The 18678-nt window shown below is 43.0% G+C and overlaps 2 protein-coding genes across 2 annotated transcripts; one reads left to right on the forward strand and one right to left on the reverse strand.

Moving 5' to 3' along the window:
- Nucleotides 1–8784, reverse strand: LOC142104518 (uncharacterized protein F13E9.13, mitochondrial-like). The gene is made up of 7 exons (XM_075189231.1): nt 8722–8784; nt 4010–4085; nt 3848–3930; nt 2931–3111; nt 1646–1796; nt 580–707; nt 1–458 (listed from the first exon to the last, which is right to left on the reverse strand). The coding sequence occupies exons 2-7, from the start codon at nt 4080–4082 to the stop codon at nt 268–270; spliced, it is 807 nt and encodes a 268-aa protein (XP_075045332.1). The 5' UTR covers nt 4083–4085; nt 8722–8784; the 3' UTR covers nt 1–267.
- A 1265-nt stretch (nt 8785–10049) lies between these two features.
- Nucleotides 10050–17682, forward strand: CCNE1 (cyclin E1). Its single transcript, XM_075189232.1, is given in 11 exon segments — nt 10050–10099; nt 10214–10292; nt 10377–10451; nt 11226–11377; nt 12532–12667; nt 13998–14148; nt 14858–14952; nt 15393–15527; nt 15610–15714; nt 16116–16283; nt 17161–17682. Coding segments are annotated over 11 exon segments (1200 nt in total). The 5' UTR covers nt 10050–10085; the 3' UTR covers nt 17251–17682.
- Nucleotides 17683–18678: the final 996 nt, after the last annotated feature.

Raw genomic sequence — 18678 nt, forward strand, 5'->3', positions numbered from 1 at the left:
TTGAGGTTAAAGTCCCTTTAAACCCAGAGGTAGACATAAAGGTGATTAGATCATACAGTCACAGTGTGGTATCATTAAACTCATCTGTACACTCCCCTCTGTGCTGAATTATTAATACTATGACATCATGTGTGTCTTTATCCACAGTTCCGCGCTCCCAAGGCTTAGAGATATAGGTAACACTGCAAAATGACCCCCCGGACTACCAAAGGGGGACGTGCTATTTAGGGGCGGCGATATCCAAAGTCGCACACTCTCTTCCAGCGCTCACACTCTTAACTTATTGATCTTTTCCATAAAAGACGCGACTTTATCATACTCCAAGCTATTTCTCCAATCACCGCTCTTTTTAAAATGGGATCCGATGATTAAGGCACTGGCATCAATGTATTTGTCCACATTTTCCAGAGTGACCCCGGATCCGATAAGTACCGGTATTCGGACAGAGCTCTGAACCTCTAGGACAGGGAGATTAATAAGACATTAGACATTCTGAACATACAATCTATTGTCTACCCTACGAAGACACAGGGTTCTTAATTGTGGTCCATTTAATCATTTACGGTCTGTATATTCTACCTCTGAGATCTCCTGGATCGGCCTCTTGTCCCGTAGAGACGCCCGTCAGTATAACACCGTCTGCTAGGAAGAACTCTGCAGCTTTTGCAGTGTCGGATACGGAAACATCCGCTGTCAGTGCGTGGGAGCTGGAACAACAACATTTATCCAGCTAAGTAATAATAGACTTCAGATTCCTCATAACCTGGCACGGGTAGCTAATCCCTTAAATCACTGTATATCTCATTACTGATGTTATTCAATGTTGTGTCTCTGACCTCACACATCGCTCTGACGGATGACACCATCGAATGACATAAGTATCAGAGTTTAATTATATTTATTATACTAAATATGATTTTTTTATTTTTGTTTTCAAATATATACTACCTTGTATGTAATTGATGATCAATAAACCTAACTAATATATATATATATATATATATATATATATATATATATATATAGTAAACTCAGGGAAATTGAGGGGTCTGCTTTGTATTTTTTTTTTTTTTTTAAATACAGTTGAGTGCTATCTATTGTTTTCTGTTATCAGCAATTTCAGAATGCAACAGGCTGGCTATAGTGTCCTTCAATGGATTTATTAAAGACGGGAATTGTACTGTGCATAGGAGCTTCTCACTCACACTAGTGCTATATACAGGAGAACTCCAATATTCTCCTGACTTTTTGCAGAAATCGAGTTTCTCGCCCCCACCGCAGACCCCCTCAGCCTGTTCTCCAGGCTGAATTTTGGAAATAAACAGTGCACAAGTTGTCAAGACGCTCTGATTGGACAGGCAGCGGAATGTCGGAGCTCGTCCAATCACCAGCACCTTCAGAACTTGCATAAACTCCGTTCATTTTAAGAGATCTCCAGGTGTTGGGACTAGAGACGTCAGATTAAACAGGGCTGCGCTGGGATTGGTTAACTTGTTACATACGGGGGGCCCTTGTGGTGTTCCCCGGGGAAACATCCTACTTGCTCCATATGCGGGTTATCTTGGATTAAGAAGGGGAAAGTCCAAAATGGATAACCCCTGTACCAACAGAACATGGACTGAACTCTAGAGAATCGCACATTTACCTGTGCTTCTTTTTAACATCTGCAAAGATCTGAACGTGTTCAGCCCCGACTGCCTTCCGGTACCGCAGAATATCACCTGCGCAGGCGTTCACAATCCCTTCGTCCGCCACGTGGGAGAAGACGAAGCTCTCGGCTCGGATAAAGTCCAGCCCTGCACCACACAACACAGACCTCTGTCATATACCGTGACATTTACATCAGACTTACATTCATATACTATGGTGGGTGCTGTCCTGTGTCCAGAAGAGGGGGTACTACTACCAAGCTACTGGAGGACGCCAACTCAGCTTTGTGTTCTCCCCAACAGAGCGAGCTAGATAGAGTTCCTGTCCCACCTCAGAGTTCTCCCCAGAAAGTTTTGCCAGCCGGGTGGCATTAAGAAGCACCCGGGTGGGGGTTGTTGTAATACTTTGTAATAATAATGAAAAATGTTGGCGGTTATTGCCCACACCTGCCAGGACTGGTCAGACCGGTGGTCAGTGGTCTAACACAAACTGCTGGCTGTAGTGCTCACATAGTGCCTGTTCTAATAGGAGGTACAATGGTTTATTATATTATAATAGGACTCTGTTGGGTCCCAAGAGCCGGGTGACAAGTAAAAACATCCGGGTGGAGTACCCAGGGAATAGGTGCTGGGGAGAACACTTCACATCCCTATTTACACAAGGGGGGACCCTACAGTACTGACGTAGATGTAGTATTGTTGATGTAGAGGAAAGAGTGTCCTATGGGTCAAAGTGAAGGAATACAATGCACATTCCTCCGGTCACTGCATGCATGTGTGTATTTGGTATGTGTGCCCTTATCATTGCTGTTCATTAATAATCATTACAACATAGCTCTTTTCATAAAGACAATTTCAGGCTGGAGGTTAGACCGGAGAAACGAGTTCTTCAAATTAGAGACGAACAAATTGTCTTTGGGTAGTGTAAACAGCGGACACGTGTAGCAGTGAAGTTATATGTATGAGGGGATCATCATATCTAAGTGGGTTTTGTTTTCAGTGAATTAAAGGATAGGTTTGGGGGGGCTTGAAACCAAGGTGAGCATTAGATCCCCTACTAGAAAGTACTTCTCTTACACTTTAGCAGGTAAGCAGGGTCTTCCATTTAATAAAACACCCTTGGGCTCCAGTTAGGTTCAGAAAAGGTGGACCAAAGCACTGATGCAGTAAGGTGAATTAGACCGAAACTACCCCCAAATCACTGTTCACGTACACATGACAATCAGACGCGGTGGTTAGTGAGGGGTGCAGGAGAAATTTGTGGTGCTTATTGGAATATACCTGCTGCGAGGGCCACCGCCAGCGCCTGCTGATTGGCACAAGCCAGCACCTGAACCCCTAGAGGAAGACGGGGGCAGGTCTGCCTGACAGCGGCACATATGGTAGCCATAGATGCTGTAATCTCTGGTCCAACGTGGAGGGTGTACGGGATGTCATTCATGTTCTCAATTATCAGGCCATCCTGACAACAGAAAAGCAACGAGTTCAGAAGATTCTACAGCAATCCAAAGTGCACTTACTGTCACTTACTGTACAAAGTCACCAGCCCGGCGGAGGAGGGGAACTCTGTAACGGGTAACGTCTAAGCTGATCGCAATGTACTGGCACCAATTACTCAGACACAACATAAAACACAACAGACGGAGGGGTCACCTAATCATCACACTGACTGAGATCATCAATAAGTAGGATTTACTAAAACTTCTAACAAGGAAAAGTGGAGGTGTTGCCCATAGCAACCAATCAGAATCTAGCTATCATTTTCTAGAATAACCGACAGCTAAAATCTGATTGGTTGCTATGGCCAACACCGCCACATTTCCTTTTAAGTAGTTTTAGTAAAATCTACCCATTTGTTGCATTATAGTGAAATAATCAATATTCAGGAAATAATTCAGTTGTGCTTTCAGCTGCGTAAAGCAAAGGGCTTACATGTCCGAGAGATACTTTGCTCCAAATATTAATTGTATAACATTTGTGAGTAAAGATTGATATGAAAAAGTGTTGCAGGTAGTGCCATTATTTTTCACGTTACGCTTTTATACCAGGCTTAAGGATCTTATGGAACTACAAGGCCCAGCATGCCCTACCAGCTTACATCGGGCATATATACCTAGTGCAGCCCAAATATGTACGTCCGATGACAGAATAAAACATAAACGTGTTGTGTACAGAACGAGTGACCTATTAACCCTTACAATCCCAGCTCTCCTGTACAGCTCGGCTTCCTCACAAGCCGCTTCCAGAATCTGTGTCACTGGCAGCACGGAGCCCGGCGTGCCTAAAAATTCCAAATAAAGGAGGATTAACAGGACAACAATGTTGATTTCACCGATTTGAAATACGGGGCCGCCACCGACCTGGTAACGCTTTCAGATGCACCATGCCGATGACCGACGACTTCAGTCTCCCAAACAGCTGCAAAAACTTCATGGCCTTAAAAAAGGAAACAAAGCAACAACACAATAATTACAAACAGATAAATCATCTCGGTGTGTGGCATTGAGAGTCGCTGGCACCGTGCCCTGATTTCTGGGTTCAATTACGCAGCTGAAATTTTTAATGTAATTAAGAGAGAACAATTGAGACACGTAAATTATAATTGTTCCTACTTTATACACCATTGCAGCCCCGTGTGGAGCCGTCAGGCTGGACAATTTGGTCATTTTTAAATGTGTGGGGCCCAAAAATAACAAGTAAGCACCATCAAGATTTGATCAGGAATCTATTTGATTGAAATCTTATTGAGTACCAAGAAAATCCAGTCCACTGATTATTTTTTGCTAGATAAAAAAAGGGACATTCTGAACTCCGTATTATAACAACATATGTATTGCATTTTTAAATGAATAACGTGGCGCTGGAGATTGACGAGGTGTATTGTTAACTAAAGCCGGTTACACACCTATGCAATCTTACTTCAGATGCGATTTCTGTAACTATTTCATCAACGACTTGAACGTCCCAATAAGCATGTAGATTCATGTGTACACACCTACACAATTCACCTTCAGATCTGTGATCTTTATCTCTCATAACCATCTGCTGAAAAGATCGTGACTCTGTACACACTACAGATATCTGCCTACACTGCTGGCCGTGAGTGCGTACACACTGCCACATTTGCCCGACATCGTTCCATTGTCGATAGTGATTTTTAGGACGGTTAGAAAACCAGATCAAATCACACAATGTGTTTTGGATGATAAAACATTATCATTGGAGGGCAGTGTCGGACTGGCCTGCCGGGGAGCCGGGGTATCCCCCGGGAGGCCCTGTTGCCTGATAACCCCGCCCTCTTTGTTGGTGAGGCAGAGCAGAGAATTACCGAGTTGCGGTCAGTCTACATATGAAACGGAGACTGTCAAACTAATCCCTGCCTACAGCCAGCACGTGAGAACACTTCCTGCTCCTGAGACAGAGAGAGGCAGAAATGCTTCACAGTGACACAGATCTCAGATTACTCCTTCTGCTGTAGTTGCAGGCGTCCTGTAGTCATAAAGTTGCCATCCTAACTGCAGTGTGAGTCCGTGTAATCAGTAAGTAATAAATCGTGCAAACTTCTCTAGAGCTCTCCACTGTGTGACCTCGGAGGGAGGGAGATAAATTAGAATGGCTTCATTGCAATATACGTCTTCAGTGCCTCTATAAAAGGATCCTATTGCAGCTGACCAATGAATGGATTCCTAATAAACTAGTAACCAAATTCACTGTTTATATCATGTTCCATGTTTATTTGTTTTCAATCAATTGTGGGACTCTATTCCCTATAGAAGCATATCTTAATCAGAATAAAACACATTCAGACAGTTAGGTCCTTATAGGATTGCATCTGCTATATGCTTTAATATTAATGTTTTGCTTTTGTCCTTTGTAGTGGCATTGGATTATTATTGAGTGTACTTTTTGTGGGTAGATCATTTTTTAGAGTCCTGTTTTTATTTGCCAGTGTCTAGAGTGTAATTAGATTTATGTAATATTTTAAATGTGCATATATTTTTATGCTAATAATTTTGTGGTCTCCATAGTGCTTCATGGATATATTAATTTTTAGTCTATACCCTTATATTGTGGTTTTCATATGATGAATGGTTGATCTCTAGTACTGTAGTATAGCATTTGTTTTCTGTGTACACTATGAGGGGAGAGAACACTAACCACAAAGAATGGACAGCACACAAATAGCTGATGATGATTGATTGTATTCAATTCATCCCTCCCCTTTCCCTGTCTCCCCTGTTTCACACAGTGCCCTCCATGCTGCATTTGCTCCCCTTCACTTACTTTCCTATTGACTTCTTTCTTCTCTTCTGTCTTTTCCTTCGCGGCTCCTCACTGCAAATGTCCTCTTTTTCTTTATGGACCATACTAAGGTGCTATACGTTGTCCTCCATGGCCTGACCCCATCCCCTTTAATGACTGACCACAACCCCTCTTACAGTTGGCCACACCCCATTGTAGTGGGCCCCTACCGCTGCATTTCCCCCGGTGGGCCCTTCATGTCCCAGTCCGACACTGTTGGAGGGTATACACAGTTATGTCTAGTCTTGCATATTAAAACAGCTGAAATTGTACTGAACTACAGCAACCAATCAGCAATAAGCTCTTTTTCTTTCTAGTGCAAGTTACAAAATGAAAGCAAGTACCTGATTGGGTGTGGTTTAGTGCAACTTTTGTACCAAAATGCAATGCTAGTAAAAGTAGGACCCTACTGTCTATTATTCACAGAGCCTATCACGGAACATGCTGTAAAACACCAATTTTTAAAAACATATTTTTATTTTAGCCATAACCATCAATGACACATGTTCTGTAGCCTTCTGGTTAAAATAAAGCACTTATCTCAGACTTCTTCACCAGATGCTGGCAAGGAGCTAAGACATCTATCCCAACACTGATACATTCTGGATACAGTGTTACCCTTTATGCTGCAGAGAAGCAGCTAAGTTTAAATGCTGTTTTCAACCATAAGGCAAAAAAAAACAAAAAACATCAAAGCTCTACATATTAGCATGTTATCAATTAATAATGAATACAAATTGGGTAGAGAATGCTTGAAAACGAATTTCTCAGAAGCTGTGTTCCAAAATTATTCCATGGCGACAGCCAAAGTCTCTACCATGTTCCACAATAATTTGCCCTCTGTTATGGACAATACTGTTGCTTGCAGAATAAAATATTGCATCAATCTTTCTCCCCCCACCGTCTGAAAATATAAAGAGAAAAAAATCCCTACTTATAGTAATTAGTAAATATTCCCTTATTAAAATGCCCCTTGAATATACAGTGATCGAACTAATCCTCGTCATAAGGGTACAACCATTTGGTTAACACTATCTAAAAAATAGTTATAGGAATCATTCGGACACCTCACAGGGAACAGATCCCAGGATTCACAATGAAGGAGAAACTCCCAGTCCCAGCATTCTGGGAGGGGGAGGGTTGTTTCAGAAACAAGAGAAGTGTGGGGATGTAAGCAGTTGTTACACAGGTGTTAAACACAAGGTAGACAATAAATTATACATTGGGGGGGGGGGGGGGGGTGTGATGCTTTAAAGTATCTAAAGTACATTTATAAGTCAGTTCTGAAAACAGCACTGTTCTATTTGTACTACTAAGTAACTCTTTCGGTCTTAACTTCGGCTAACAAGGTCCCACCCTCTGCCGGGGCCATTGCTGGAAGGGCATATTCATTATGTACATAGCCTAGAATGAACTCTTTATGTCAGGGGCACATAAATGTCTGTAGCTTCCTGCTAGAATACATAGAATTATACTATAATAATTTGGACACTCACCCACTAAGCCCAAGGGAAGGTGTGATTTTTCTTTTCAGCCTGTTAGTTTAGATTTGAAAAATCTTACACAGCAGTTCCTACAGAGTGTTTGCAGCAATTTAGTCTATATTTTAGTACTTAATCTATTGGTAACATATGGAGATAAAGTGCAAGATGACAAGGCGCTGACACTATATATGTGGAGAGAGTTATCAGTTGTATATAAGAGTGAGGACAAACACTGTATCATTGTATACATTTTACTGACACTCTCTCTACAGGATATATCCTGACATGTGGTTATCTGTCTCTCTAGATCAGAGGTCCTAAAAATGCACACACCTGTGGCCTACAAACACTGCAGGCAGCCATTTTGGTAGCTGAGCAATATCCATTGCATTGGAATTTAACTTAAAAATCAGGTCAGCAGATAACCCTCAGTGGCTCAAAGTAGAAAAAGACACAATCCCATTGCTCGAATGTATGTAAAGCTGGGTACACACTATAGAATTTTCCACCAACTTTTTATGCCGAGCGATTTTACATGCGATCGATGGTCCGATCGCTCGGTCCATGGACTGCATACACAGTAGCCTTGTTTAGGACAATAAAGGGAAGAGCGGACGTCCCTTTAGCGACTTTTTACAGCCATGTTGTCGTGAGCAATGACTGTAATTTCGTACTCACTGTTGTGGATCGGTCTGAAGTTTATACACACTACACAGCGGAAACGAGATTGGAACGAAAATATTAAACTGTACGACCAACCAAATGAGGCGAGAATCGTCAATTTGGGCAGACTTTCGACCATCGTGTCACTGCACACACTGACCCGACTTTTGAACGAGCAGTCGTATGTCGGCTGTTTGAGCCGATTATTGGACGAAAACAGTGTAGTGTGTACCCAGCTTAAGTCGCTGATATAATTCAGTAATTAATTAGCCACAACTGAATTACAACACATGTTGCCCACTAGTCAGCAAAAAAAAAAAAAGTTTCACTGTGCAGCACTGTATAATGTGTTAGTGCATTATAAAGCACAAGGACTATAGGTGTGTGTGTATGTGTGTCAATGTCTGAACTAATGTACAGTATTATAATAGTAATCTAGTGTCTGCTATGACATTGTGAATGACACGCAGGTCTCTAGATACATTGTATCACTGTTACCGCGAGAAAATGGAATGTTCAGAAACTGTTACAATGTATCAGTTTCTGAACATTCCATTTGTTCCTGACCGCAGGGGGCGCTGTTCTGCAGACAGACTCATACATACACTGAGATATAACCTCACCCCAAGACCCCGGGATCCCCGACAGCTGCTTGTTTACATCCAGCTCCGGCCCCCCACGTGTCCCCACATTTCCGGACGCCAGTCCCAGCCCCCAAGCCACGCCCTGGGCGCCAGTCCCGCCTTTCGATCCCCCCGGTCCCGGCTGGCAGTGTTTATAACCGTGCTGGCGGGGGAGGCTGGGGATTGACTGCCCGTACTGTATAGAGGGGTAGCCCGGAGGATCAGAGACCCAGCTTGGAGAGCCTCATTGTGGACTGTGCACCCCCCGGGATCTTTGGAGCACCCCCCAAATTATAGCTGGCTCCTCTATCACAGCGTGTACCCCTTTCCCCTATGTAAAGTTACCCCGGGATCTCCAGCAATAGCACCCACCTCCACCAGAGGACCCTCAGGTCTATCTCTTGGCTTATGGGTGACATGAGACTGCTGCCTGGCACACCCTGACCCTCTATGTAACACTTATGTATATAGTACCCCCACTTTTAATCTGTTCCCTATACCCTATTTCTAGTATTATACCACTCCCACCCCCCTATTTTTAGTGTTGGCACCTCCTGTTTTAATATATTTTGCTTTTCTGATTTAATATATTCTACCCATCCCCATGTACCAGACTGTCCTGCGCCTGTAACCCCCAAATATAGTATTATATATTGCACACACCCCAAAACTGCCTGACCCCCCCGGATCGCTCCTGATTGCACCCTGTACCCCACCACCTCTGGTAAGTTCCTGCAGTGTGTTCTAGTTGGGTTGTGGGGGGGTTTATCCCCTCTCCATGAAGATTGAAGTTGGGGTAGGTTCATCGGTTAGGGGGTCCCCATAGAACTTGGGGGTCTATCTGCTCACTGGTAAGATTAACCCTTGACATGCTGCAGCCAAGCGGATGTGACAGGCCTGATCGGGACACACCGCGTTGTAGGCCTCGCCGGGCCTGTAGGGGTTAATGTCTGGCCATCTACCATGGGGGTAGCTACAAGGGGCAGTAACAGGGGGCAGGTTAGCAGGGGACGGCTATGGGGTTTCAGGCTGGGGGATGGAAAGCACGTTCTTGTCTCCCTCCCCCGTGCAATGTGTGCGGCCATTTTCCCTGCCCTGGCTCATTTTGTGGGGGGCTATTTCAGGGGCCAGACCTATGGGAGATGCTTTCTTGTAAAGATTACTTCCAGACACCATATAGGACTCGGCTACACAGTGTTAGGGGGTCTGCACCTTTCCCTCCTCCCCCCTTCCCGGCGCCAAAGCTTCAGTGGGGGCTGGGAGTCCCTTCCCTGTAACATCTACTTCCCAAATGTGAGCTCCTCACCCTGCTCTCTTCTCAATTTCAGCTGCTAGACCCCAACTTCCACCCCTGAAGCTCTGAAATGCCCATTATGAGGTAGGTATACACTCCATACGTTTTCTGGCAGGATGGCAACTAAAGATACAAGCTGGGTGTGATACAGCATTATTACACCTCCTGCAATAAATATATATTTTATAATAATTTCAGCAATTGCACAGAAGACGTCCACACAAAAGGGGAGAGGACAGTTCTGCACACCAGAAAGAGAAAGGCAGATGTGGCCATTGTAAGTGAATACAAAGACCCATGTGTGGTTTGTGGGACTAGTGAGCTGCTTGCAGACACTGACTCAACCTTACAACTTGTGCAGTTTTTGCAGGATCCAGATGAGAACTTGGAACTGGAGTTGATTGAAATGTCCAAGAAGAAGCAATGTGAAAACAGGGTAATTATTTGTAATGAATATCAAATGTACATTTGCTGCAGTGTAACTTTAGATCTGTTACCCTAACTATATTTAATAAAAGACAAGGTAAAATATATATACTGTGTTTTTCAGAATTAAATTGAGTAAAATGTTGTACCTGTGTGCATTTAATGTACAAATGCTTTGCACTTATTACTTGATCCCATTTTATTTTATTTTGGTGTGCATTTTTCTGAAGATGAGATGTAGGTTGTATTATGTAATATATTTATTTTAGAACCTATATTTTAGACTTCTCCAACACGATTAGCATGTGACTTGGTTAATTAGTAGGGAAATGTGTTGCTGTCTTGTGAGATTGTTCATAAGTATTTAAAAAAAGAATATCTTTACAAAGTGTTTTATATGTAAGCTGTTTTATTATTCTGAAGAGTTTTGTATGTAATATTATAGCAACAAGACTGCTTGTGCAATAATGTTCTGCAATATATGGAAACACTCATTTTGTGGGTAGATTATTATTTTTTTCATATAAATGTAATAGATTTAATCTCCAGCCACCCAGGGAAACCATTTTCCTTTCCCTCTGGACAGAACAGTAGGGTGATTTTGCAGTTCCACCCTACCCACAAATTTGCAATGGACAGCAGCTTGCTCTTTCTGTTTAAATGGTAATCGTCAAATCTAAGTGTGAAATGCTAATTACATTTTAGGGGGCGAGTGCAAAACTACAAAACAAGTTTGTTTGTGTATGGTTTATTCAATGACCTTCAACTCCTTTCTCCTTTTCAGGTGTCTTTGAGGGGTGAACGCTTGTACAAAAGTCTCCTCAAGTCTATTCCCACGCCTGAAAAAGAGGAAGACCTGGCGGGGGCCGCTGTTTACCCCCAGTATCTCCATATGAAGTTCGGATCAACCACAGTTTCGCCTCTTCCTCAGCTCAGGTATGTAACGAGTTATCGGAGTGGGTGTATATATTTTGTGGGTACACAAACTTATAGATCGTATAGACCTGGATTCCCAGGCCTTGTGTTTAGGGCCCACTAACAGGGTGGTAGGCTTTCCAGGAGATGAGTGAAATTAGTACAACCTGTGGATGTGTTAGTAGTGAATACAGCTCTGCTTCAGCAAGGAGATCTGGAAAACATGCACTGTTAGAGGACCCTGAGCACTGGGTACTTGAAGGCCTAAACCAGGGTTTCTCAGTGCTGGTTTGCAAAAAAAATGCCACTAACCTTTTAACAGGGAGTTAGTGGTATCAGGGAGGTGTTTTGTGCTCCTAAAATCATTGCTCCTGGAACCTGGCCCTCATAGGGCAGATCTAACTGGACAGTGCAGATGGGGTTTAAAGGTCAACCAGAAACTGGCAACACAGTGGTTAGCACTTCTGCCTCACAGCACTGGGGTCATGAGTTTGATTCCCGACCATGGCCTCATCAGTGTGGAGTTTGTATGTTCTCCCTGTGTTTGCGTGGGTTTCTTCTGGGTGCTCTGGTTTCCTCCCACACTCCAAAAACATACTAGTAGGTTAATTGGCTGCTAACAAATTGACCCTAGTCTTTCTGTCTGTCTGAATGTGTTGGGGAATTTAGACTAAGCTCCAATGGGGCAGGGACTGATGGGAATGAGTTCTCTGTACAGCGCTGCGGTATTAGTGGCGATATATAAATGCTGGTGATGATTTACCCTGCACACAGGAATGAAGAGTATAAATCCACTTCATGGACTAGTTCTATGCTGGATGCACAGTGTCTGTCTGAAACCAGTTTGTTTAAATGGTCCCCTCCTCCATATATGAAAAATATGACTACTTGTTGGATAACTTTTTTTCTGGTTGAGAAATACTCCGGCATGTTTATGCTTTCTAGAAATGGAAAACTTGATTCTATATGTTTAATTTCTGGTTTAGTCGGCATTACCGCTCTATCTCCATGGTAACAGTCTGGGCTTCACATCAAATCTCGTAAAATCCACTATGAAGGGTTGGCACTGTAACGGAGGCCTAATAATCCAGACTTTCATTAATGGCACCACAAACTCCTAGAGATCCCCCTGTCCTCCGCTCGCTTTGTGCTGATCTGTTGGTGCTCTCTTGCAGCTGGGCTAATCAGGACGAGGTCTGGAGGAATATGCTGCATAAAGACAGGACCTACCCGAGGGATAAAGATCTTTTTCAGAGACACCCTGAGCTACAGAAGAGCATGAGGGGCATACTGCTGGACTGGCTGATGGAGGTGGGTTATTCGTTCGCTATGTGACGCACAGTGGATCGTGCATCGCGTAAACTAACGCAAATTGAAGGGATAATTGTGGTTTTGTCTTGTACTATTTAATGCATAATTGCAGCTAAAAAGTTTGTTTTTGAACACTCTCTCCTATCCAAACTAGCAGGACTTGGCTGTCAGGGACCATTGCAGATGGGGGCAATTCTTTTTCCCAGTTTCACACCTGGGATAGTTTAAATTGAGGGTGTCTTGGTCACATGATCCTTTGCAGCTCCTCATGCCAAGACGGAGAGGCTGAGGAGCTCTAGCTGGTGTTGGTTCTCCCGACATGCGGAGTTCTTGGCATGTGATGCCTACAGTTCTGCTAAAAGTGGGGGGTTGTCTGCTTCAAACCGTTTTGTCAGACTCATCCCCTATATACGGTAGAGGCAGAGGTCTTGAGGGTGGACTAGGCACCCAGTGTTTCATCCCTTAGGGATGTTCTTGGTGAATTGATAGGTGGGTTACCTGTTAAGCCTGTTCTATGTATAGATATTGAGTTTGTGGTGTGTATTGTTTTAATTTTATTTTTTTGTTGCTTTTTCTCCTTTACACTCAGACACAACATTGTTGTGTATCTGGCCTATTCCTGCGCTTTGCGTACATAATGGTGCATTATGGGAAATCTGGACAGCTGATTACTAGAACATAGTGTGTACAATCTCTTTGAAACAGACTACTTTAGCACGAAGATTATGTACCCACTACAAATTTGACTGTCTCCAGTCGAGTCCTGTGTGCTGGTTAGATGCATTCACCAAACGGTGGCCACTGCCGAGCTATAAAGCATTGGACTACCCAGGAGCCGTAATCCTATGTCCAATGGCTACTTAGGTGGGAGTGGAGCAGCCACACTGGTTTTGTGTTGTATTATACAGTTCTATGATCTCTGCTTTCGGTACAGAGATCAGTTTTGTGTTCTATTCATTGGAATCAAAATCTTCCTAATGTTTCTGGGTTCAATGCCAGCCAGGGGGGGTCTCTGTTCAGGTGGGTCAATTGGCTTCTGGATTTGCCCCATGTGTATGGTTTGTGCCTGACTGCGGAGGGACAGGGCCTCTTATGTCTGCTTAAAATTCTATTTGTACTGCTCTACAGAACATGTTAATGATATGTACACATAGCATGAATAATTAGATGCCAGTATTGTGAAGAACTGAAGACAATGTGGCTTGCAAGTCTGTAGGAGGGAGCCCCTTGTGTAGCAGAGGAGAGAATTGATTGCACCTCTGCTTGTTTCTCCTGCAAGCGACTTGTCAGTTCCTGTCTCCTCTAACAGCCGTTTCCTGTTGTTCCTCAGGTCTGTGAAGTTTACAAGCTGCACAGAGAGACCTTCTACCTGGCACAGGACCTCTTTGACCGGTTTATGGCAACGCAAGAAAATGTTTTGAAGAACAGCCTGCAGCTCATTGGCATCGCCTCTTTATTCATAGCTGCCAAGCTGGAGGTGTGTAATACTACCGCATCTGTCTCCTGCAATGGAGGCAGCCATCTTCTTGGTTGGATCAGTGAGACTTGCTGCTTCAATCTAAAACACTAGAAGATACAATAGGAATCTTGTAACAATAGCATGTGGAAGTTCCCACACTATACCAGAACTTGATATTTGACCTTGTGGTCATCCTCTTATCAGCCATTTTGTTGTTTCCCTACAGAGGCCGCCAATAATTACTAAAATAAGTTTACTGGGTACAAGGGTAAAACATCCTTCTCCTCTGAAACATTTATGGAATGTTGAGTAGTATTTTAATTTTGATCTCTCAAACTCATTAATTGGCCCTTTCCTCGCAGTTATTTCAGCTGGTTTGTTTTATTCTTCCACATAACAGGACTGGACTGTTCAGGGGCGGATCTAGAAAAAATTCTACCCCGGGCGATTTTGGGGGGGGGGCGATGGGCGATTTAGGGGGGGGGGGGGGATTTAGGCCCCGCCCCCTTTCTGCCATCTAGGCTGCCGGCAGTGACAATGTGCTACCTGGCTGCTATGATTGTGTTTAAAACACAATCGGAGCAGCCGGGCAGCACATTGTCACTGCAGAGCGGACCTGCACATAGTGTGCAGTCGCCGTGTGCAGGTGGGGGGGGGGGTGGGCAATCATTTCCCCCCCTTCCTGGATCCGCCACTGGCTCTGTTGAGTGCTAATCTCTCGTTTCTTTCAGGAATCTATCCTCCCAAACTCCACCAGTTCGCCTACATCACAGACGGAGCTTGTATAGAGGATGAGATTATAAGCATGGAGCTGATTATCATGAAGGTAAGGAAGCTGTGATGAGTGTATTACTGCAGCATGATTACAGTTTCCAATACCTGGTATATTCCACATAGCGCCGCTATTTGTTCATTTAAACGTTTTAAACACTGCCACAATTATAAAGTATTTGTATCATCTTTGTTAGATGTGATTCCGTGAATCTTTTTTGCGTTCTCTAGCCCATGACTTAGAGGGTAGAACCACCTGGTAGCGGAACAGAAGATACTGCAACAAGCTCTAGACTCTTGGTAGACTACAGCTTGATATGTTGTCATGTGCAGAGCAATTTGTTCACTTAAGTTTCTAGTATGCTTTATTTAACCCCAACGCAGCCTTTTGTGCATTACCGTTTGAAACATTCATGTATTTGTTTTAATGATATTTTTTTGCAATGAACATGTTGGATTGCGGCAATTTCTTATCCCTTGCCATGTTCTCTCTAGGCACTTAAGTGGTGTTTAACGCCAATGACTGCGATCGCCTGGCTGAACGTCTACCTACAAGTCGCGTACATTAAAGAGCTGCAGCAATTCCTCCTCCCCCAGTACCCTCAGCAAACGTACATACAAGTGATGGAGGTACGGTGCGCGGCCCTTCCGTCTCGCTGTAGCTGGCGTGGTGTCGGCATTTCCTAAATAGAACTGTTCAATCTCTTTCTAGCTGCTGGACGTGTGTATCCTTGATATTGGGTGTCTGGAATATCCGTACAGTGTCTTGGCAGCCTCTGCACTTTATCACTTCTCCAACGCTGACCTAGTGGAAGAGTGTCTGGTACGTCTTGTAAAAAGTAGCTAACTATAACCAGGATTAACCTGGAATCTTATGGCCCTTGGTATTACTGCCCTGCAAAATAATAGAACACTTCTTGCTTTCAAGAGCATTTTCTTCATCACATAAGATTGCAATTTGAAAAGAGTTCAGTTCCTCAAACTTGATAAAATAACTTAAACTGCAAACTGAGCGATTGTAGTTGAGTAGTTGCACCTTTACCATAATGGTGAAATGTTTGTTAGACTGAGCGGAATTCACAAAACTGTTACATTTCTGATTTCAGTTGTATATTGGCACATGTAAAACTAGACTGTACTTTTACCTCCGGGAATACAGTTTTGAGTGTTGACTGACGCGTTTAGCGCACCTTAATGTTTAACTTGCGTTTTTGTTTCTTTACAGGTTGTCAATGGACGGAACTCGAAAGCTGCATAAAATATGTGGTGCCTTTCGCTATGGCCATACGGGACACAGGCAGAACAACAAAATTAAAGTTCTTTAAGGGAGTGGACATAGAGGACATGCACAATATTCAGACACACACAGGCTGCTTGAAGCTTCTGGTAAGTGTCTTATTTTCCATTGAACAGTTCGGTTAAGGATACTCATTATCCAGTGGCGATATCAATGCACACAGATCCATTGCAAAAAATATATCAAATAATGGCACTAAATGGTATCTGTCTCCCCAGTGACATAATCGCAAAGTTAACTGGATGTGTTGGCTGGTTTTGAAGTCTTATGTAACATGTAAAATAAGTTGGTGTTTGTAGTGGGATACAGCAGAGACAATGGTCCTTAGTGTGCATTGCTGTGTCACACTGCCACATTGCAATTTGGGCTTAGTCTATCTTATGGAAGCTACTTGTTTTGAAATTGGAAATATTTATTTAAAATATGAGCCCATCCAAGTTGTTGGCGATAAATTAACTTTGCGTTCAAGTGAAGACCCTGTTGGGATCTAATGCAGGCCCTAAAAACCTGGCATTACACTTTATTCAGCTGCTGTGATGTCACTTACCCCTCCTACACACCCACCAATCCACAGCTTTGCAGAAATGCAGACTGTCGGTTACTCAGTGCCTGTAGGCTTTCCTATATATTAACGGGATTCTGTCCCTATGCCAATCACTGGTGCCCATTGTCCAGAGGGACTGCAAACTATATGCAATAAGGGTGTTATATTTGTGCTTTTTTTTTGGTTATGGGTGGATGTCTGGGTGGTAGTGAAAGCTACACCTGTTTCTGGAGGTGTTAACTTAAATTCAAACTAACCCACATGTTTGTTAATGGACTGGATGTCTGATGTAACTTAGTCAAAACCTTAGATTCTACGGGTCACTCTTGCAACAACTGGTTTAGAGACTCAATGTATGTTAAATTGATGTATGCCGATCTCTCGTTTTGGGTTTTGTACTGATTGACTTGTTTCCTTTTTAGGAAAAGGCTCAAATAAAGAAGGAATTGTTGGAGGAACAGAATCGGGTTTCTCCTGTGCCAAGTGGTGTCCTGACACCCCCCCCAGAGTGACAAGAAACCAAGTATTCCTGACACGGACTGACATTGCCACAGATTGGACTATTGGTGTGGCAGGAGGGGGCCTTATTGGGGAGGCTACTACCTGGCACTGTATATGCTTTTAAAAACTTCCTTGTGTGTTCCTGCCAGGGTGCGCCTCTTTCTGTCAAATGAAATTCTTTTATTTTAACAAATGGCTACGGAAAGCCCATGTTGTTGCTGCTATGAAAAATGCTGCTGGATGCCAAGGAAAGCGAGGAATTGGGGGGGGGGGGGGGGGTCACTTGGCCTGCTGGGTGTCAGGTGTACGTGTGCAATCTCTCCTATCTTTGTTTTTTACAATCTGTACTTTTTTTTTTATATAAACCTTCTAGAGATGCTGCTATATCTTTTTAAATAAAGATGCCGTCTTGGTGATGGCAAAGTTTTAAAGACAATGAGAAACCAACTTTTATTGTCTTAAATGGTCTGGGTGAATTTGTAGTAAGATGCTTTAACGTAAGCTTGGTACACACTGATGCAATTATCGTGCGGGTCACACGATTCGGATAATACAAGTGTGTGCACTCCCACGACCATGTTGTATTGTACCAAAACACATCGTATCTGTTTTGGTTTTACAAACTTCCTAATTGTTATCAACGATAGAACGATGTCAGGCTAATATGGAAGTGTGTACGCACTCACGGCCAGCAGTGTAGGCAGTTATCTGTAGAGTGTACAGAGTCACGGTCTATTCAGCAGATGGTTAAGAGAGATTAAGATCACAGATCTGAAGGTAAATCATTGAGGTGTGTACACATGAATCTTCATGTTCATCGGGAGTTTGTCTATGATAAAGTATTTGCAGAGATAGCATCTTCTATAGTGTACCCAGCCTTAGTGTATTGTATATCTGATTATAGGACAAACATTTTAGTGGTCCTCTGTCCTACATGTTCAAATATAGTGTTGGCTTCATGTTTTAGCCCTGAAAAAAGTGGTGTGAAACATTTTTGTTCTGACAAGGTATGGGAAATTTACATTTAGTTACATAAGGCAACTAGTGTGTGCATAGGCAAAACTACTTCCCCCATATTGGCTTTCATTTAAATATCCTCCATTGTGATGAACGTTTGACAAATTACATTGCAATTGCTACAGTGTGTTATCCTGCGAGCTTCTAGTCTCTGTAAAATACTTTGGGCTAGATTTACTAAACTGTGGGTTTGCCTATAGCAACCAATCAGATTCTAGCTTTCATTTTATAGACTGTACTAAATAAATGATTAGCAACCAGATTCTAGCTTTCATTTATTTAGTACCGTCTACAAAATGACAGCTAGAATCTGATTGGTTGCTATAGGCAACATCCCCACTTTTTCAAACCCGCAGTTTAGTAAATATACCCCCTAATGTGTTTTTTAGTAAAGACAATTTGTTTCTGGCAGACCCTTATAT

Source organism: Mixophyes fleayi, chromosome 10, assembly GCF_038048845.1.
Source record: "Mixophyes fleayi isolate aMixFle1 chromosome 10, aMixFle1.hap1, whole genome shotgun sequence".
In the NCBI taxonomy this organism is placed as follows: Eukaryota; Metazoa; Chordata; class Amphibia; order Anura; family Limnodynastidae; genus Mixophyes; species Mixophyes fleayi.